Here is a 19,094-nt window from a genome sequence, read left to right as displayed (position 1 = left end):
ACAACTAAGAATTTATTATCGGCAATTACTCCACGAGAAATGCGAGCAATCTTTGCATTTGGACTCTCATGTTTTTTTCGTCGTTAATTCTTAGCTGAAAACATTAAAGGTTGTGTTTTTTATGTAAAAAAGATGTGTTATTTGAAGAAGCGAAAATGTTAATTGCAATACGGTTTTTAATAATTACGAATTGTGAAGTGAACACAAAATCAGAAATTACCATGAAACCCTAAATCCAGCTTCAGCACGACCTTTTTGAGCCTGTAATGTAAAGAGAGCTGTTTCGCGCCATTTTTCATTGCTCGGCTTCTTTGGCGCGCAAGCATAAAATATAAAGAACTCACACCGCAGTAGTGGCCCACCAGAGAGAGGAGCAAAAATGCAAGTCGTTCGATCTCAGAGGAAATCTTTCATCAAGGACGTCGTCCCGACCCTCCCTCTCTACCGCTCCGCTCCCGCCCTCGAAGTTCGTCTCGAAGAGTTCGAGCTCTTCGCCCTCGATCGCCTCCGAGGTAATTTTGTCACCTTCTCCAGAAACTTTGTAATTTCTCTTTCTCTGCTGATTTTTTCTGTCGAAACTTCCGGAATTATCTTTTAATTTTGGTTTTTGTTTGGTTGCTGAGAAAATTCTGGAAAAGGGAAACACTTTTTTCTGGTGCTAAGTTAAACCGTTCACCGTTTAGGGCGTGAAATTAACCGAAAAGGAAGAGCCAGTAAACTTGGGGATGAGAATGATTGAGATTCATAGCGGTATACGGTCTTGTATTTTTTGGATTAGTTTGTAAGTTTCTTATTAAGGTAGAAAATGCTGAAAAAAATTGATTAATTTTATGCTAGAGTGTGACTGTTTGGGAGCTGGGAAAATAGAATTGCTTTCCGAGTCGATTTTAGTATAGCTCCATGGCTTATTTCGGTTGGTCTGGTTTCCCTTTTTCTTCTGGATTTCGGAATCAAACAAAATTTGTGAAATTTGATTCGTGGCATTTTAATGGAGAAGGTTAAGTAAGTTCTTCAACGGAATATGAGTTTAGCGTTTTCCCCGCATGTATCTCGACAGTTGCAGTGATTGATGGTAATTACTGCTGTATGCAGTGCTTAAAGGGATTTCTGATGGATTATCACGCGGAAAGAAACCTGACGAAATGCAGAAGTTGGTAAAACCATAGTTCCAGGTTGAAATTCTTTTCATTTCCCTTGTTGCACCCTTATACAATTAACATTTAGGCATTTTACAGGCAATAGAACTATGGAAGACAAATATGAGGCATCCTCAGGCATCTGAGGTCGTCAACAAGGACATAATATCGCACTTTGTTCTGCGACTAGTTTATTGCAGAACGTAAGAACTTCTAACATTTTATTCTCTTAAAAGGTTTCCTCATTATATCTTATTTTACGTTGTTACTTTTTAATCTGCATTTAGGGAGGACCTGAGAAAATGGTTTCTTTCCATGGAGACTACCTTATTTCGTTACCGATTTATGAATGAACAACCTGAACCGCAGGTAATCTACATTTTACTTGGCTCATTCTGTTAGTCAGTTTATGATCAATATTCTGCTTTTGGTATTCAGCGGGCACTCATGGAAGAATTTGATCTTCCATACAAGGCAGTCAGTGGTTCAGAACTTGAGGTAATTATGTGCCTCGTACTTTCTAAAGTCTTTACGATATGATGTGCTCAATATAGAAAATGTGCATTTGAAACTAAGACCATTTCGGCATTTTTATGTCAGTTTCATACTTTCTAAACCCTTTAAATCCTTGGTATATACTGCAATCACCGTATAAGTTTGTCTTTCCTTTCAGAGTATTAGATAAATTGGTCCTGGTTTCACGTTCGCTCGGTGCTCAATCTCCACCAACTGGTAGGGGTGCATATTTTATATCACTTTGTAATGCCCGAGTCAATAAATTGTGCATTATTTTATAGTTGTGGATTTTCTTAGTTAAACTCAGATGCATTGTTTAAATGTTCTAATATCTGGGTGTGCGCAATAATGGGGTGTCTATGGCATGTTGTTAGGTCTTGGTCTTGCATTTGGCATGTTTATTTACGTTTTTAGAAGAACACGTACATTGTTCCTTCAAACACGTTTAGAAAAAGTGATTACTTTGCTGTTATCCATATTCTAAGTTTTCTCCTTTACTTTATCTTTTGCAGCTAGTGACATCTTCTTTAAGGTGTGTTTATCGTTGCTTCATTCTTCCTTTTCAACTGTATATTCTTTAATTTATTATTTGATCATGCTAGTTGATTTAGTTATTGGAGTACGGGAACGAGTCTCCCAACTTCTGTGTATTTGGTATGGAGAAAAACCATGTCTGAGGTTCCTGTTGGCTCAATGTTACCAAAAATACATATTGAGTTGTTTCTATTTATAGCCTGTGTTGCTTCATTGATGAAGTCAATTGTTAAGAAAAAGAAATTATTGAATGAATTTTAAAATTCTAACCAGTCGTAAATTTATGTCATATGTTATATAACTTATGTTTTATCATTTTGTTTTCTTTATGTTTAATTTCTTATTATCCTAAACCTCCATTAAGGTACCGTTTGAAGAAGTTCCAGAACTGGTAGCCAGTCGTAGAGTATTCATCAGTAAGGGGCATGCATAGACGATATACCTATAAAGTGACGATTGTCATTGATATCATTTTTGTTTGTTTGCTTCTCTCTCTCTCTCTCTCTCTCTCTCTCCACCCCCGAAACAATAGGTGGTTTCCCTTGTTGCCACACAATTCCGCAGTCTTCTATCAAAGGCACTTATTTTGACAAACAGGTTATTGTTGGCTATTTGTAATTCAAAGCTCATTGGTTATACCTGGTGTTACTATAATTGCTTTGTTATCTATTTTCAAAGAAAATCTAAGCATAAGGTTTTGGATTTCAAAATATCTGAAGTTGCACTTCTGCATGCAGAAAATGGACAACAACTATAGCAGAACAAGAGAAGGATCGGTTGACTCCTGTGAGAATCGGATCCCGAACCTTGTATTTTGAAACAGGCATTTATTTCCAAGTTAGGTTCTTGACATTTCTTTTCCTTCAATATCTGTTTAGATTGTTGAAGCCCTATCCTCAAGTTACCTGGGTCCTGACTATTCTGAGGTAGTTCTTTAATTGTTGTAGCTCATCTATTACCCGTAGGTATCGATCATGTAATTTGAAGTTAATTAGTCTGTTAACTGCCTCTGTAACCAAAAGAGTTTGGTCAGATTTCCTTGAAAGACATTGATGATGCAGCCAAGAGCTCATTTCCTCTGTGCATGCGCCACCTATTTGAAAAGGTATAAACATTGGGGTTTTGATGTTTTTATGAAGCGTAATTCACACTTTTTTGCTAATGTCTCTTCTTTGCTTCTTTTTGCTTGTGAAGATTTTATATCCGCCTCTGCTCTTGTTGTACTCATGCTACTTGCTTGCAGTTGAGGGAGGATCATCATTTAAAGCATGGAGGGAGAATGCAGCTAGGTCTCTTTCTCAAGGTTTTATCCTACAACCCGCATCACTCTCTGGTTTCTGTCCTGTCTTATGTGGGTATATTAGCATTTCAATTAGGCGGTCGGAGTCTAGATGTATGTAATGGGAAACTCCTTGGTAACATGTTATTTGATATATATAAACCTGCTGTTGCATGTGTATTTGGTACATAAACACTAGATACTAGTCAGTGACGTTTACCACTTACTGGGTTTAGTTGGTGCTTTTATATGTCTATATGCAAGTTAGCTAGAGTTTTCAAAATTATTTGAAGTCATACAGCCTTGTTGTGCTGAAACAGTCGTAGAATTGTGAATGATGATTTTGGAGAATGCAGAATGGCCTATATATTATGTAATTTATAGTTTTTTGTAGCGTATTTTGGCACATGAAAATTGTCAGCTGACGTTTATACGCACAACCTTGCTATGACAAACTGTAAAAGTTATCAAAAGAATCATGAATCTATCTTTCTCGGGCTCTTCTTTCCCCATTGGCTAAGTTTTCTGATTAACCTCTGTGTAGGGTGTTGGGTTGAAGCTGGATGATGCCCTTGCGTTTTGGAAAGCTGAGTTCTCGCAAAAAATGAGTATGGAGTTTCTTAAGTATTTCATCTACTCATTCTTAATAATCACACCATGCACAAGATTTTCTTTCAACATTATTTATCCATGTATGGTGGAAAAATTTGTTGTAAATTTGTTCGAAAATCATAGTGCATTGTATTATTAAGATGTTTTCCTGTTCCGTGCCTGGTCCTTGTGACTTTCTTGGAGTTTAATTCCAAGCTTTGCGTTTGATCTTTGCCATAGGTTGGTGCTGAAAGGTTTGACAAAGAGTATTCGTATGGCATACGCCACAATTATGGAAGAGAGGGGAAAAGAACGTTAAGACATCAAACTTAAGATTCAAGAGTATAAAGATGATATAGTCTTGATTCTACTCAAATAGTAAGAATTTTGAGTGATGTTATGTCTAGACTCATATCACGGGATCAAAACTGAAATCATGGGAAATATTCAAGAAAAATTGAAACTTCTACATAGTTTATTGCTTGTTGCTGAAGCATTTCGCTGTTGGATGTTATTCTTAGATGTATAAAATTTTTGTTAGAAATACCATTAGAAACCTGGAAGTACTTGTGAAGAAATATTTGATATATATCATGTTGTTATTGAAAGTCCTCTAGGTATATTGTATATTATCTGTGTAATAGGGTTTGTGTCAACCCTAGTAAGTGCTTTACCTAATTGTATAAGAGTCTTGTCTTGTTGGCAGCTGAGTCTTGTCTTGTTGGCAGCTGTCTTGTCTTGTTGGCAGCTGGATTGGCAACTCCTTAATTCAAGGAGGTTAATTATTCTTCCTATGCCGAGACTTCCAGCTTGATTGAAGGTTGTTCTAGGTTAGAGTCTTAAGTGTTGAGTGTTGTTTGCAACTCACTCAAACTTCTCTATATATTTGTATTATGTTTCGGTTCCTAGATACAACAATATATAAAAATACACAAACTTCAAAAGTTAACATGGTATCAGAGCAGGCATCCCTCTGAAGCCTGTCTTTGAATATCTTACGCTGTGATTTCTCTTCCGCAAAACTATGGCTGATGAGCATTCGGAGGAAGAGAGCACCATTGCTTCTCCTTCCACTCACATCTCTGAAATGGATATCAATCCAAATCAACAACTCAGTTCAAGGTTACTGAATGAGTTCAACTATTTACCGTGGGCAAGAGCGGTTAGTCTCGCACTAGGTGGAAGATCCAAACTGGGTTTCATCGATGGCAGCCTTCCTGCTCATGGAGTCACTTCTCCTGAATATGGAGGGTGGCTTTGCAAAGATCAGCTGGTCATGTCATGGCTGCTTAATTCCATGGAAAGGAAGATTGCTGAGATCTTCAGCTATTCCGAGTCGTCACTCACTCTCTGGACAACAGTGAAGGAGATGTATGGTAATCAAAATAATTCTGCCCGCATTTTTCAACTCAAGAAGGATATCTCCAGCGTTCAACAAGAAGGTAAAACCTTTGTTCAACATCTTGGCTCTCTAAGAAGCATGTGGAATGAGCTGGATGTCTATAGACCTCACACCACTGATCCCACGGTGCTTCTTAAAAGAACTGAAGAAGATAAGATATTTCAATTGCTGTCTAGTCTGAGCTCAGACTATGAGGATTTGAGAAGCCATATCCTCATGAATCTTGAGCTACCATCCTTCACTAGCATTTGTGCAACCATCCAACGTGAGGAAGTAAGAAGAAAAGTCATGAACAATGGTACAAAAACCATTGTGACTGAAGCTAGGGCGTATCTGACAAATGAAAAAAGATACAAAGGAAAAAACCCCCATCTAAAGTGCCTACACTGTAACAACATCGGGCATGTGATAGATAAGTGCTGGATTCTCCATCCAGAACTTAAGCCAGATTTCATGAAGGACAAAACCACGCAGAAGACAAGTCGAGCACATCCTCGTGCCAACACCTCATCTTCATCTTTCAACAGTTCTGATCCATACAAACAGTTCACTGCAAATCCTGCTACTCTTATAAATGAGTTCGCAGCCTATCTCCATCAAAAGAAGGGTAGGGAAGATCGTGCTGCTGAACATGAAGATGGAAGTACCTCAGCATTGCTTGGCAAGTTTGCTGGTTTCCTGGCTGATGCTGATCGCTTACCTCAACAAGGCATGAAAGGTATCATGAATGCTTTCAAAACTGCTCTTAAAATGAATGAGTTGCATGATTTTTGGGTTGTAGATTCCGGTGCCACAGATCACATGACTAATCAAGTGTCAAAATTGCATAAATTCGAGAAACTTCATAAACCATCACATGTGTCTGTAGCTAATGGTGAAGGTGCTAGGATTGTAGGCAAGGGAAAAATTCACTTAATATCTGATCAAATAGAGTCCATGGCCTTATACGTGCCTTCATTTCCATTCCAACTTCTCTCAGTAGGAAAAATCACAAATTCCTTAAACTGCTTAGCCATTTTTTCACCAGAAAATGTCATTTTTCAGGACCTTGTCACCAAGAGGAAGATTGGTGAGGGATTTTACCTAGATGGTCTCTATTACATCTCGAAAAGCTCTCCCAGTGGATTACAAGCAAAGTCTATACCCGTACATGTCTCCATTCAAGACCAGTTTTTGTGGCACCAGCGATTAGCACACCCATCTCAACATGTTTTGTCCACCTTGTTTCTAGATTTAGACAAAGAACAAATTCATTGTGAAACTTGCCACATGTCAAAGGCAACAAAGCTACCCCTTCGTTCATCTTTGTCTAGAGTTTTTCATTTTTTTGAACTTGTACACTCGGATGTATGGGGACCAACTAGTGAGTCTTTTGATGGTTACAAATATTTCATAACCTTTGTTGATGACTATTCAAGAGCAACTTGGTTATATTTGTTAAAATCAAAGAGTGAAGTGATGGAAGTGTTTAAAGACTTTCATAGTCTTGTTAAAAATCATTTTTCCTCTCAAATCAAAACTCTAAGGTCTGATAATGGCACCGAATACATGTCCCAAGTCATGACTCAATATTTGAGCAACAATGGCATCATGCATCAAACTAGTTGTGTTGGCACACCTCAACAAAATGGTATTGCCCAGAGAAAAAATCGAGATCTTCTTGAAAAAACTAGGTCATTGATGTTTCAAATGAATGTACCTAAACGTTTTTGGTCTCAAAGTGTTATGGCAGCCACTTACCTGATCAACAGGTTACCTAGCAGGGTTTTGGGGTTCAAATCACCAATGGAAATTGTAAAAAACAGGAAAATAGACCTGTCACACCTTAAAGTCTTTGGATGCATTTGTTTTGTCCATGTTCAGTCCTTGCATCGAGACAAACTTGACCCGAGAGCAACCAAATGCATTTTCCTTGGTTACTCATCCACACAAAAGGGATACAAATGTTACAATCCACAACTTAAGAGGTTAATTGTTTCCAAGGATGTCAGATTTCATGAAACTAACCCTTATTACAGCCAAGCTCTGGATAGTTCAAGTGAGGGGGAGAATTACTTGGATTTGTTTCCATTACCAAGAACTGAAATCCTTGCCACTGAAGTACCTGATGCAATGGGGCCTGTTCATCACACAAATATCCCTACTGAAAATGACAACCAAGCCTCAAGTAATGATACCAACAATTCTGAATCAATCCACAGTATTGCTCTTGAGGAATCATCCTACGAGTTGCAATCGACTGCACCTCGACGCAATCCTACTCGTGAAAGACATCCTCCAGCAAGACTGCAAGACTTTGTCACTTACAAACCAAGACATCCACTGTCTCACTACGTATCCTATCACAAAATGTCTCCTAAACACATTGCTTTCCTGAGTACTATATCTGAGCATGTTGAGCCTCAGTCATTCCAAGAAGCAAATCAATCACCAGTTTGGCAGCAAGCCATGCAAGATGAACTGCATGCCCTTGATCAACACAAAACCTGGAGCATTGAGACACTGCCTAAGGGAAAGAAGACAGTAGGTTGCAGGTGGATATACAAGGTTAAATTCAACTCAGATGGATCCATAGAAAGACACAAGGCAAGATTAGTGGCTCGTGGTTTTACTCAAACATTTGATGTGGACTACAAAGAAACATTCGCCCCTGTTGCAAAGATGAACTCGGTAAGAGTACTCCTTTCAGTTGCTGTTAACAAAGGATGGCCTATGTTTCAAATGGACGTAAAGAACGCCTTCTTACATGGTGAGCTTGAAGAAGAAGTCTTCATGAGGTTACCCCCAGGCCATCCTCAAAGTCATGAACCTGATCTTGTGTGCAGATTACACAAATCAATTTATGGTCTTAAACAGTCACCAAGAGCTTGGTATGCCAAGCTAAGTTCAGTCCTCACAACGGTTGGTTTTAAAAGAAGCAATGCAGACTCTTCATTGTTCGTACGCACGGGCACTGCTGGGAAACTGGTCGTTCTTGTCTATGTCGATGATTTAATCATCACAGGAGACAACATGGATGAAATAACTAAGCTCAAGCATTCACTACAACAACGTTTTGCCATCAAAGATCTTGGCATACTTAGATATTTTCTTGGCATCGAAATGGCTACCTCTCCCAAGGGTTTCTTTCTCAGCCAACGGAAATATGTTCTGGACCTTCTCAAGGAAGCAAACATGAGTGATGCTAAACCTGTCAATACACCCCTAGACACGAAACACAAACTTAGCTTGGAAGGGCAACCACTGCCCAACATCAGCTATTATCAGCGTCTTGTGGGTAAGCTGATCTACTTGACTATTACAAGGCCTGACATAGCCTATTCAGTAAGCATTGCTAGCCAATTTATGCACTCTCCCACCATGGAGCATTTTAATCTTGTCAAGAGACTACTTCGGTATCTCAAAGGTTCAATAGGTCGTGGCATCATCATGAAAAAGAATGAGAGCACTGAGATCACAGGCTATTGTGATGCTGATTGGGCTGGCAACTCTATTGATCGTAAGTCTACAACGGGGTATTGCACATTTGTGGGAGGCAATCTTGTTACCTGGAAAAGTAAAAAACAAGCTGTAGTTGCTCGATCCAGCACTGAGGCTGAATATCGCGCCATGGCATCTACTGCCTGTGAACTAATATGGTTGAAAGGTTTGTTGTGCGACTTAGGTGTCTCTACTACTCAGTCCATGTCTCTTTTTTGTGACAACCAAGCGGCAATGCACATTGCGTCCAACCCTGTCTTCCACGAGAGAACCAAGCACATCGAAGTTGATTGTCACTATGTCCGTGCACAGGTACAATCACAGGTCATCAAAACTCATTTTGTCAAGAGCTACGATCAACTCGCAGACCTATTCACTAAACCTTTAGCATCACCTCAGTTTCAGCGGCTTCTCGGCAAGCTTGGATCCATCAACCTCCTGGATCCAGCTTGAGGGGGAGTATTGAAAGTCCTCTAGGTATATTGTATATTATCTGTGTAACAGGGTTTGTGTCAACCCTAGTAAGTGCTTTACCTAAAGTAAGTGCTTTACCTAATTGTATAAGAGTCTTGTCTTGTTGGCAGCTGAGTCTTGTCTTGTTGGCAGCTGTCTTGTCTTGTTGGCAGCTGGATTGGCAACTCCTTAATTCAAGGAGGTTAATTATTCTTCCTATGCCGAGACTTCCAGCTTGATTGAAGGTTGTTCTAGGTTAGAGTCTTAAGTGTTGAGTGTTGTTTGCAACTCACTCAAACTTCTCTATATATTTGTATTATGTTTCGGTTCCTAGATACAACAATATATAAAAATACACAAACTTCAAAAGTTAACAGTTGTGTTGTATGATGACGATCAAATATGTTCACCTTTCGACATTGCAGGATTACACGCCTTATTCCTGTCAAAAAATCATCTCATCTACACCCGGTGTAGGAGATCATCATGGATGCCCATATCGATATTTCAGGTAATTTCGACAGTAAAAAAATTTCATTATTCATCTGATGATGTTTAACTTGGCCTTTCCAACGTTACTGGCTGTATTATATTGGCTAGAACTGCCATAGCACGAAAACTAAATACATCAGTGCCTTATTTTAGTAATGCAATGGATTTCAGATAAAGTAGTCATACATACATGGCTGATCAACCATATCCTTTTATTCGCCATACTTAAATCGAATCTCGTCGCCCTAGGACATAGTACTTGCCCATGGCATGTCTAACTTTTTCTAACAGATTTGTGCAAAACTTTATCGAATGTCTCAATATTTATCTGCGACAGTGAAGAGAACTTGAGAGCCGCTCTTGGTAAAATGGGAGTTACCGGGCGAGCAGTTGGAGATGTAATGGACAAAGCTAAAAACAGGCATTATCAGGTGAAACTGTTACTAATCTGCATCAAAATTATTCCAAGTTGTGTTTTGTTCTGACACAAGGTTAATGTGGAATACTTGGTGACGTATGCATCAGCTGGCGTGCACCCTGACGTTCGAAGCTATTCATGGTTCATCATGTGATGCTGGGATTAACCATCCAAATCAGTACTTTAACGACAGCCAAATTATCATAAAATCGAAGGTAAATTAAGCTTTTATTTACAGTTTACTATCAGACACCAAAAATTTAGCAAAACTTGTTTTTAGTTGTGCTTTGAGAGTTTGACTAGGCTTCCCAAAAAGGCTGAAGTTGTACTAGACGCCTATCCGAACCTTTCTCTTTGTAGAACCAGTCTGCAGCGTAAGGGAGAGCTTTTTGAGCACAGCCGAAGAGACGGATATATTAGCGGATTCTCATTCCACGGGTACCTCTCTAAAAATAGGCTATGTACAATGCAGATAGTACAGCATCCAGCCAAATTGGACTCCTTTATTTCAATTTTTATAGGGAGAATGATAACCACATAATTTTGTTTTCTCCCACATATACCGTCTTTTATTTCTAGCCACCGAATTACATAAATCAAAACACGAGCAATGAAAAAGATTGGGGTGTGCTATCCACACATTCCAAATTACTTCTCACACATTCCTTGTTAATTTCTGTTCATTGATCTTCTTTAATTCATCACACCCCAAAAGATCCACACCCCAAAAGATTAAACAGAATTATGTAGGACGAGAAAGAAAGGTTGGTGGCTATCATGTCTCTTTTTATACCCAGATCTTTTTTCAAACTCAAAAGAAAGCCTCCCAAAGTGCTTTTGATCTGTCCCAAAGTAGGAAGGGCAAATAGTTTGGCTTCCTAATTTAAATTTAAAAACATACGATAAGCATTAAAGAATGCTGCACTGGGGACCGATTAAAGAGGAATCTTGGAAAGGGAGGGTTTCTATTATTAGCGAGTGATGTTCTGCAACGTGGGGTCCACCACTCACATTGCTCCATCTCATCTCTCCCCAGCCTTTTTCTTTTCTTTTTTTGGCAGCTGAGCTCGAATTTGTTCTGGTCGGGCTGAAGAACTAATCACGACGAAGCTCGTGACATAACATACTGTTGCCATAAATAGTGTTCGGAAAGTATGTGGCCGACACTCGAGCGTCGAGAGAAGAAAAACGTTGCGAAAGAGCCGGGACCATTTCTTTTGGCGGGTGGTGCTCGCGCGTGCCGAGATTTTAATTTATTTTAATTTAAATTTTACCAAAAGGGTCGTTGACACGTGGTCCTCCAAATCCGAAAGGTCTTCGGGGCGTAAAATTCAATTTGCGGAGAGTTTGAATACTTCTTTTTGTGACCAAGTGGCGGTGGGGGTTAGGCTTCCAGATTTGTCAAGTTGAAGCAGATTAGCCTCTTTAAGAGGTGATTAATTACCAAGATAAGCAAAACTGATTAATATTTTAAGGAAAAAGGATGGAGGAGAGCTCAGATCAGAGTTGGCTTTCTAGTCGGTATCCATTGCCCATCCCTCTCACAATGTGGGTCCCCCCTTTAGCTCCACCTGAGCTATCATTACAATTTTAGTACTCAAGCAAAGGCCTATCTAGTTATTGATAATGGGTTAATATCATTGCAATTGACAAAAGGTATCAACATGTCAAATAAGCATAAAAAAATTTCTACTTACGCAAAATATAAATATGATAGATTCCATGAAGTTGATTAACTTCCTCTTCCAAACCTAATCCAATGGCTAATCCGTCACAATATGAGTTTTAACTTTTGTGCACATGTCCCCCATGCTCCTAGTTCTATTTCTGCTTCCAGTTTTGGTTTGTGGATGTGGGTTGACTTCAAATCCTAGAGCATGTAGTCAAAATTCAACAGATAAGAATCGAAGAAGTAGCGATTGAATTATGTAATAGGAGACGACTATCTAATTAAAGCAGCTCTCATGATTAATGAAAGTAGCATAAAGTCAAATGAGATCAAAATACACGAAGTCTCATATGAGTTTCTTTACTTGTAAAGTAGTCCGAGTGTCCTCCACAAGTTATTGTCCCATGAACATAAAACGTGAATTATGGAACACAAGAAACTCTCTCAACTCTTTTTATTTAAATTCCATTTGGCCTTTCCCCTAAAGTTTGAAAGCAACTACACTCTGTCCCTTTCCCCTCCACTCGTTTTTCCCCTTTTATTTTGCTTTCAATGTTCAGTCTTTATTTATGGTGTGCATCTCTCTCTCTTTTTCGCTAAAATGGCTGCAAATCCAAAAGGGTAAGAGGGAAGACTTGCAGCTCACTCTTTACTCAGCTTCTTGCGCTCTGCCCTCCCTAGCTAGGAAGAGTTAGCAGCTACTGCTCTAGCTGTCTGTATTGTTTGGCAGAAAAGTGATGGCTGTTCATTCCAAACGAGGCATCTTATTCTCTATCTATTTCTTGTTTTCCTTATCTTTTCAGGTTTTCTCTGTGTAATTGGAGAGCTTGGAGGTTATCAAATTAAACCACCCAGAGTCTGAGGTACCTATCAATTATTATATCCTTTTTTGTTTTGCTTTTCCTCACCATATTTGGGAGACAAGTTCAAAATTCTCTACTGTTTATTGCATTTGAAATGATCGCAAAAAGTGGACTGAAACGGTAAAAACTCTTGTGTTCTTGTAACTACTAGAATGACTTTTAATTCAGTCAGGAAGACGAAAATTTGCAGGTTGACCAATTTTTAGGAAAAGAATTTGAAGAAATTATCGATGAATAATTCAAGATTGTTTGTTAATGGTCCCTATATTTGTTTAGATGTATGTTACGTCAGTTAATTAGGGTAATGTTACGTCAGTTAATTAGGGCAACGTGTCTGTCCCATGCACGCGAGTCGGAATCCCCCTCCCCACATAACCCACCTACCTACTCATCAGTTATGGTGTTCAACTGACTTGCACCAATAGAACACTATTGTATTGGAATTAGGCGCCCATCTTTTTACTGTTGTCAACTAATGTCCTCGATATATGATTTAACCCTATGTTAGAACATATTCTATGTTCTGTGCTAGGAAGCGTTACTCCTCTTTTCATTCCAAATTTAGGAACAAGACCGATAAGATTAATTGGTCTGTGTGCCTCTGTCGTTACTTTTTTGTATCCCTGTTCCTCAGATACAATTTGATTCCTTGTACGGCCAAATCTCAATTAGTGGAAAGCCTTCGATGCTTCCTTATGAAAACATTAATTTTTTTTGGGTGTAAACGATATCTCTTTATTCTTTATGATGTTGACCACACTTCTGATCCCTATTTGCATTTCTTCTGGTATGAGAAGTTACGGAATGCATGTGCAGGCTGATTGTTCTTCTTATGTTACTTGGAGGGAATATGTTTCATCTGGTTTTAAGAAGATAAGATTTCAGAAAAGAGAATTACATAAGTAAATAATTTCGTGCAAATCTTTTTCTGTTTTTCTTTCTTCTAACCTACTTCATTATTTGGTTATTGGGGACGTCTCGGAAACTGTTTCCGTGAAGAAAAGGCGTGTTAAACAGTGCTCCAGTTTCCAGTTCTGCATAAAAATAAGGGATATTACTTGATAAAGTTCAAAACTTTGAGCTCAGTTGATTATCGATATGGAAGATGGATCAAGGGGCAAGTTGAAGGATCCTGGGGTCTCTACGAGGAAGCCATCTTCGAGTACTACATCTTTGAAAAGACCGCGACAACCCAATAACGAAACCAAGATTGCTGCATGCTTGGTTGATGGGTGCAATTCGGACCTTAGCAAATGCCGGGATTATCATCGACGGCATAAAGTATGTGAGCTCCATTCAAAGACCTCAAAAGTTACAATCAAGGGCCAGGAACGGCGGTTCTGTCAGCAGTGCAGCAGGTAAGTGGGATGCAATGGCTCTAGGAATTTCTATGTTATAAATGCATGCTGTGATGAAAATATGATTAGTCTTACAAACAAACAAGTAACATTTCTTTGTGACATGTCGAAGGTTCCATTCGTTGGTGGAATTCGATGAAGGAAAAAGAAGCTGCAGAAGACGTCTTGATGGACACAACAAACGTAGGAGGAAGCGTCAGTCAGAATCCATGTCCACAAATTTGGGAAGATTTCTTTCCAATTACCAAGGTTTGGAATTTTTTCCTGATAAAATGTATATCTGCTGATGTTTTCATTGGCTTAACTGAAAGCACAATGTGTGTTCTTTACTGTTCAAACTTATCATATGCAGGCACAAGATTCTTATCATTTGGTAATCCACAAATGTGTGCAGCAAATGCTGTCATGAACTCTCCGTGGGGCTACGCATTGAAACCGGAGAATGATTCTGTGCTGCTTGATAACCACTCACAATTAAATGAGACAAGAAGAAGCTCATATACTTACCGAGAAAAACAAATCCCATTTGTGCAAGGCTTTGAATACGCGCACTCAGAAGCTTCTGTCTACCAACCATTTACAAATGCCAACTTTGCACTGGGAAATTCTAGCAACAGCCATAGAATGGTTGCCAATGGATTATACCGCGACAGAGAATCTAATTGTGCTCTCTCTCTTCTGTCATGGACACGAGCAACACAAGAGGAGATTGGGCTGAGCCACACAGCGCAGTCCAGTTCAGTATGCCCGGCTCAGTCCATGATCCCAAGAATCCACTACAATAATGTGGGAGTGCAGGATGAGGCTGCAATTTCTAATTTGGTTAGTGATGGCAACAGCATTGGCAATCTCCACTGCCAGGGCAAGTTTCAGAATTCAAATTATTCCTGATGCCTCAACTGCTGGTGCATTCTACCCTTCTGGTGGGAAAAGTTTTATATGCAAAATTATCCCTCCTACTCGTTTGTCTTTTCAGTTAAGAACTTAACAGTCCCCAGAAGGGTGGAAATAATGATGCTGCTAAATGGGAGTGTTTTTCCCATTTCTGAGAAGAATTATATTTTGCATAAGTGGAGTTTCCATGATGTAACCATTATGAGTTGCCACTCTGATTAATGTTTATGAAGTTGTTTGCTTTCATGACAAGACGATCTGCGCAACCACTCTAATGTAGAGGTGGATTCAAACTTTGGTGCAAGAGAGCAAAAACACTAGCCTAATGTTGCACTAGTTATGAAAAAAAAATTTCTATGACAAGTGATGGCATTATTCTAATTTACACTAAGAGGAGGGATGAATGTTTGAACACGAGGTGTAGTGGGTTAAAAAGGAGGACATTATCCACGAGGGCGTTTCACGACATACGGTAGTTATGAAATAATTGGTTAGCGAGCATGCAAATATCTGCAGGTTTGTGAAACTTCACATGTTAGGAGGTAGTTTGGAAAATGGAGCGTATGGGCTCGACGCAGCCCAGAATTATACTCTTCAACTGTTAATTAAGTTAGTTTTGCTCACAGCCCAGTCAGTTAGTCCCAACACACCCTTTTTGAAAGTTTGGGTCGATCAGAGTGTCAACAACATGACACGAGGAGACAAACACAAGATAAATTGTTCGCAAACTTTAACTCTAGAACGATTGAGAGATAAGAAAAATTTTCACAGGTTATAGATAAAAATGATTATGCAACCGATTTTGAATTTTTTTTCCTGTAATTCAGATTAGTTAGAGTAAAAATATCGATCACTAGTACTGCAATATAATACTATTTATCTTCACTTATAAGAAGTCTTAAGTTAAACGTTGAAAAAACAAAAATGATGAGACCGATACTAATTTGAGTCATTATCTTATCCTACATCAGCACACAATTCATTAAACCCTGCCATGATCATATGTGGTACTGAAGTTCACTCATGTTAAAGTACATGTTTTGTTTATTAATGTTCTACCAAAATTTATGAACTCATTGTCCAACCATATTATATCACGTGGTGAATCAAACCAGGATAATTTTAACTCCAACAAAATTTATTTGTTACTTCATCAACATAATTCATTAACTCCGTGTTTTCATCTTCTTAATTAGTCCCCTTATCAAAAACAATTGTAATTGTGTTAAGATTATGCATGATTGTTTTGGACATAAGACCGCACTTTTCAATTAGAGAACCAAAACCAACTTAACTAAAACAACTTAGGGAGAATAAGAGTCAAACTTCACGGACAATGGATGAATGGAAAACGAGTTTTTTCTTTATTTTCCAGTTTAAGTTTAAAAATCTGTTTAACACATTGATTAATACCAGTATTAAGAAGAGAACCACGTGTTTATTTGCCAGAAATAATTGATATATTTAAAGGGGAATATTTGTGTCGGTGTTGGGTTTCTGCTGCTGTCCAATTGTGGTGGTTGAAAGATGACCTAAAGTGGACAAAAAAGTAAACCAAATTAAGTTACTTTCGTTTTCATAAGTGAATACCTCCAATTCTTTAAACCCTAAACTGCAATCCCTCCCTCTGCAAAAGCCCCATCAGCGCACATGCTTCACCGCAACATTGCTTTCAGCACAATTATTATACTCTTGGTGGTGCATGGCATGGCGCACACAAACCCTAATTCAACACACACATGATCCGATGAGACATGGTTAAGTTTTGGGTTTAACTGTAAGTGGGTTTGTTCATATGTTAAATTAATGTAGCTTTGGTAAAAAGAATAGTTAATTTTAAGGAAAACTAATGAAAAGGGTTTGAAAACTTTGAGTTTTAATGATAAGGACAAAATAAAGGGTAAAGTGAATAGTACCATGATTGACTTTTTAGTGTAAAAATGTGGTTTTTCGTTCAAGTGAACAATACCGTGGGCCTTTCGTTAAAACTCCCTTAATTTTAATTAGAGAGAATAGGAGTATTGGTCTATGTATTTTGGCTCGATAGGGGCAGTCTCTAATCTAAAAGTCTGTGAGTATATATTAGTCCTTAACTTGTCACAATGTGGAGCAACAGTCTTTGGATAAGATCGTTAAAACTTTCATACAAAATAAAGGGTTTAAAAAGGCAAATAAGGGATGAAAGTTATAATAGAAATTTTCGAAAGAACTAGTGCTACACATTGTGACAAGTTCATGGACTAATACTCATTTTGTTCGAGGACCAAAGCTCCAAGTTAGCTAAAGCTTAGAGACCAATGCTCTAATTTTCTCGATTAATTAAGTGATGCTTCATCTAGTAGCCAAAGTTTTGTCTTGATTATAAACCATCGATTTTTTTGGGGCAGAAGGGAAAGTCTTCTGGGAAATCAAGGTGTTTTAGGTTGAAAATCCCTAATTTTCCAAGATTGGTTGATAACACTAGAGAGGCCTCGAAGCAAAAGTTAGAGTTTAGGGCACTAATCAAAGAAAAGTAAATAGTTTTTTTCTGCAGTACATGCAATGAAAGTTTCATTCCATCCTCCTATGTCTGCTTCTTGTGTTGTGTTTTTTATAGATAAGATTTAGGGTTGCAAGCCATGTGCATACGCGTTATTGAGGTGTTAATTAGTGTCGCCATATTAAGTACTTTAGAGTTGATTATGCCTATTAAGATCAAGTTACTAAGTAATCACGCAGATTGATTCCTTGTAATCAAGATTAGGTTAATTTCCCTCCTAATTAGCGGATGGTTTTAGACGTTATTGTTGACTAGCGACGTGATGTTTTCCTACTAAAATTCGTACATCGTGTACTTTGATTAACCCGTTGGACTCGGACTCGTTCGGGTAGCTTCATAAATCAAAAGGCACCCTATCTCTCTCTCTCACTTGGAATTGACTTAATTAGGAGCCAAATTGACAACTTAATCGCATTCACTTTTAAAGCAAGTTGCTAATCATGTTCAACTAATTAAATATGGTATAGAGCTTGTGTATGAAAGGAGTTTGGTGCCAGCAATATTCTTGTTAGCTAGGCTAAGTTTGATTGGAATAACGTGTCATGACCGCAATATGGGAAAATATTATCCCTCGTTAGATGCTATTCCTAGTTTCTAAGATTCCCATTAAATCTTCCCCAAAGTAAAAAAGAATGGAACACCAATGATTAGCATCGAAACTATGGTAGGGGCAAATGTTCAACTCCATTCAATCTTATTCATCGCATGGAGTTATGCTTTTGTCAGTCGTTTGGTCATAAGTGAGAGTAATTTTTAGTTGTTGATGCGTATGTAACATGCACTACGTCAATAGTCAAAGATTGCTCATGTTAACACGAGGTGATTCCCACTATTACTTATGGCTGAAAATCATTACGTTTATGTGTAAACAACTTCTCTAAATTTTTTTCTTTGTGGTATACTTTTCTTTTAACACATGATCAAAATCATATCCATATTGAGGCCAAGAATATTGTTCTTCTATCTTGCTTTTTGTTGAGAGTATCAATATCATATTTGGGAAAGAATGAACTTTGCATGTGTTTATAAGTTAGTTGAATTGTTCTCCATATTGCCAATTGATTTTACGATGGAACGTTAACTTTCTTCACTTTTAACGATGCCATATACTCAAAGATAAAAGACTTTGAATTAATGGTGAACTAGCTAATAGTAAAAAGAAGGGAACTTTAATGAAAAGCTCTCGGTACTGTTTACTTTAACCAAAAATCATATTTTTACACTAAAAAGTCAATCAATCCTGATACTATTCACTTTACCCTTTACTTTATCCTTATCGTTAAAACTCAAAGTTTTCAAGTATTTTTCTTTAGTTTTCCTTAAAAAGAATGGAACGATTAGCACCCAAATTAATTACTTGTGGTATGGGCTAATGCTCAGCCTATCCAATCACATTCAACATGAGTTGTGTTCTTGTCAGCAATAAATGATTCTCAATCGTTGATTCATGTCAAAAACACATTACATTAA

General features: G+C 38.2%; 1 protein-coding gene and 1 pseudogene across 12 annotated transcripts; both read left to right on the top strand.

Moving 5' to 3' along the window:
• The first annotated feature begins 315 nt into the window (after positions 1–315).
• Positions 316–10,852, top strand: LOC137730576 (putative DNA primase large subunit; annotated as a pseudogene). Its single transcript, XR_015957542.1, has 20 exons — positions 316–512; positions 1,093–1,154; positions 1,236–1,339; positions 1,424–1,505; positions 1,575–1,644; positions 1,818–1,868; positions 2,165–2,184; positions 2,551–2,618; positions 2,688–2,783; positions 2,924–2,972; positions 3,065–3,110; positions 3,200–3,291; positions 3,430–3,489; positions 4,010–4,067; positions 4,295–4,370; position 4,701; positions 9,817–9,902; positions 10,221–10,314; positions 10,409–10,516; positions 10,662–10,852. The product of XR_015957542.1 is annotated as a putative DNA primase large subunit (transcript).
• A 1,600-nt stretch (positions 10,853–12,452) lies between these two features.
• On the top strand, positions 12,453–15,337 carry LOC137732359 (putative squamosa promoter-binding-like protein 19). 11 transcript variants are annotated; one of them, XM_088687099.1, is made up of 5 exons: positions 12,453–12,591; positions 12,774–12,833; positions 13,833–14,191; positions 14,304–14,440; positions 14,544–15,337. In XM_088687099.1, the coding sequence occupies exons 3-5, from the start codon at positions 13,932–13,934 to the stop codon at positions 15,080–15,082; spliced, it is 936 nt and encodes a 311-aa protein (XP_088543225.1). In that variant the 5' UTR covers positions 12,453–12,591; positions 12,774–12,833; positions 13,833–13,931; the 3' UTR covers positions 15,083–15,337. The 11 variants fall into 11 exon arrangements, with proteins under 11 accessions (XP_088543225.1, XP_088543229.1, XP_088543230.1 ...); XM_088687103.1 differs by having other exon boundaries at positions 13,631–14,191; XM_088687104.1 differs by having other exon boundaries at positions 12,454–12,591; positions 13,838–14,191.
• The last annotated feature ends 3,757 nt before the right edge of the window (positions 15,338–19,094 follow it).

Source organism: Pyrus communis, chromosome 16 (genome assembly GCF_041283825.1).
Source record: "Pyrus communis isolate YQ-2024b chromosome 16, ASM4128382v1, whole genome shotgun sequence".
In the NCBI taxonomy this organism is placed as follows: Eukaryota; Viridiplantae; Streptophyta; class Magnoliopsida; order Rosales; family Rosaceae; genus Pyrus; species Pyrus communis.
The sequence above is the reverse complement of the archived record's forward strand: the minus strand, read 5'-3'. Positions and strand labels throughout refer to the sequence as shown.

Bases quoted from the DNA above. Each gene is read 5' to 3' on its own strand.
- LOC137732359 (XM_088687099.1), top strand. From the start codon at position 13,932: ATGGAAGATGGATCAAGGGGCAAGTTGAAGGATCCTGGGGTCTCTACG. The intron at 14,192-14,303 runs GTAAGTGGGATG...GACATGTCGAAG, and splicing joins TTCTGTCAGCAGTGCAGCAG to GTTCCATTCGTTGGTGGAAT. The intron at 14,441-14,543 runs GTTTGGAATTTT...TATCATATGCAG, and splicing joins ATTTCTTTCCAATTACCAAG to GCACAAGATTCTTATCATTT.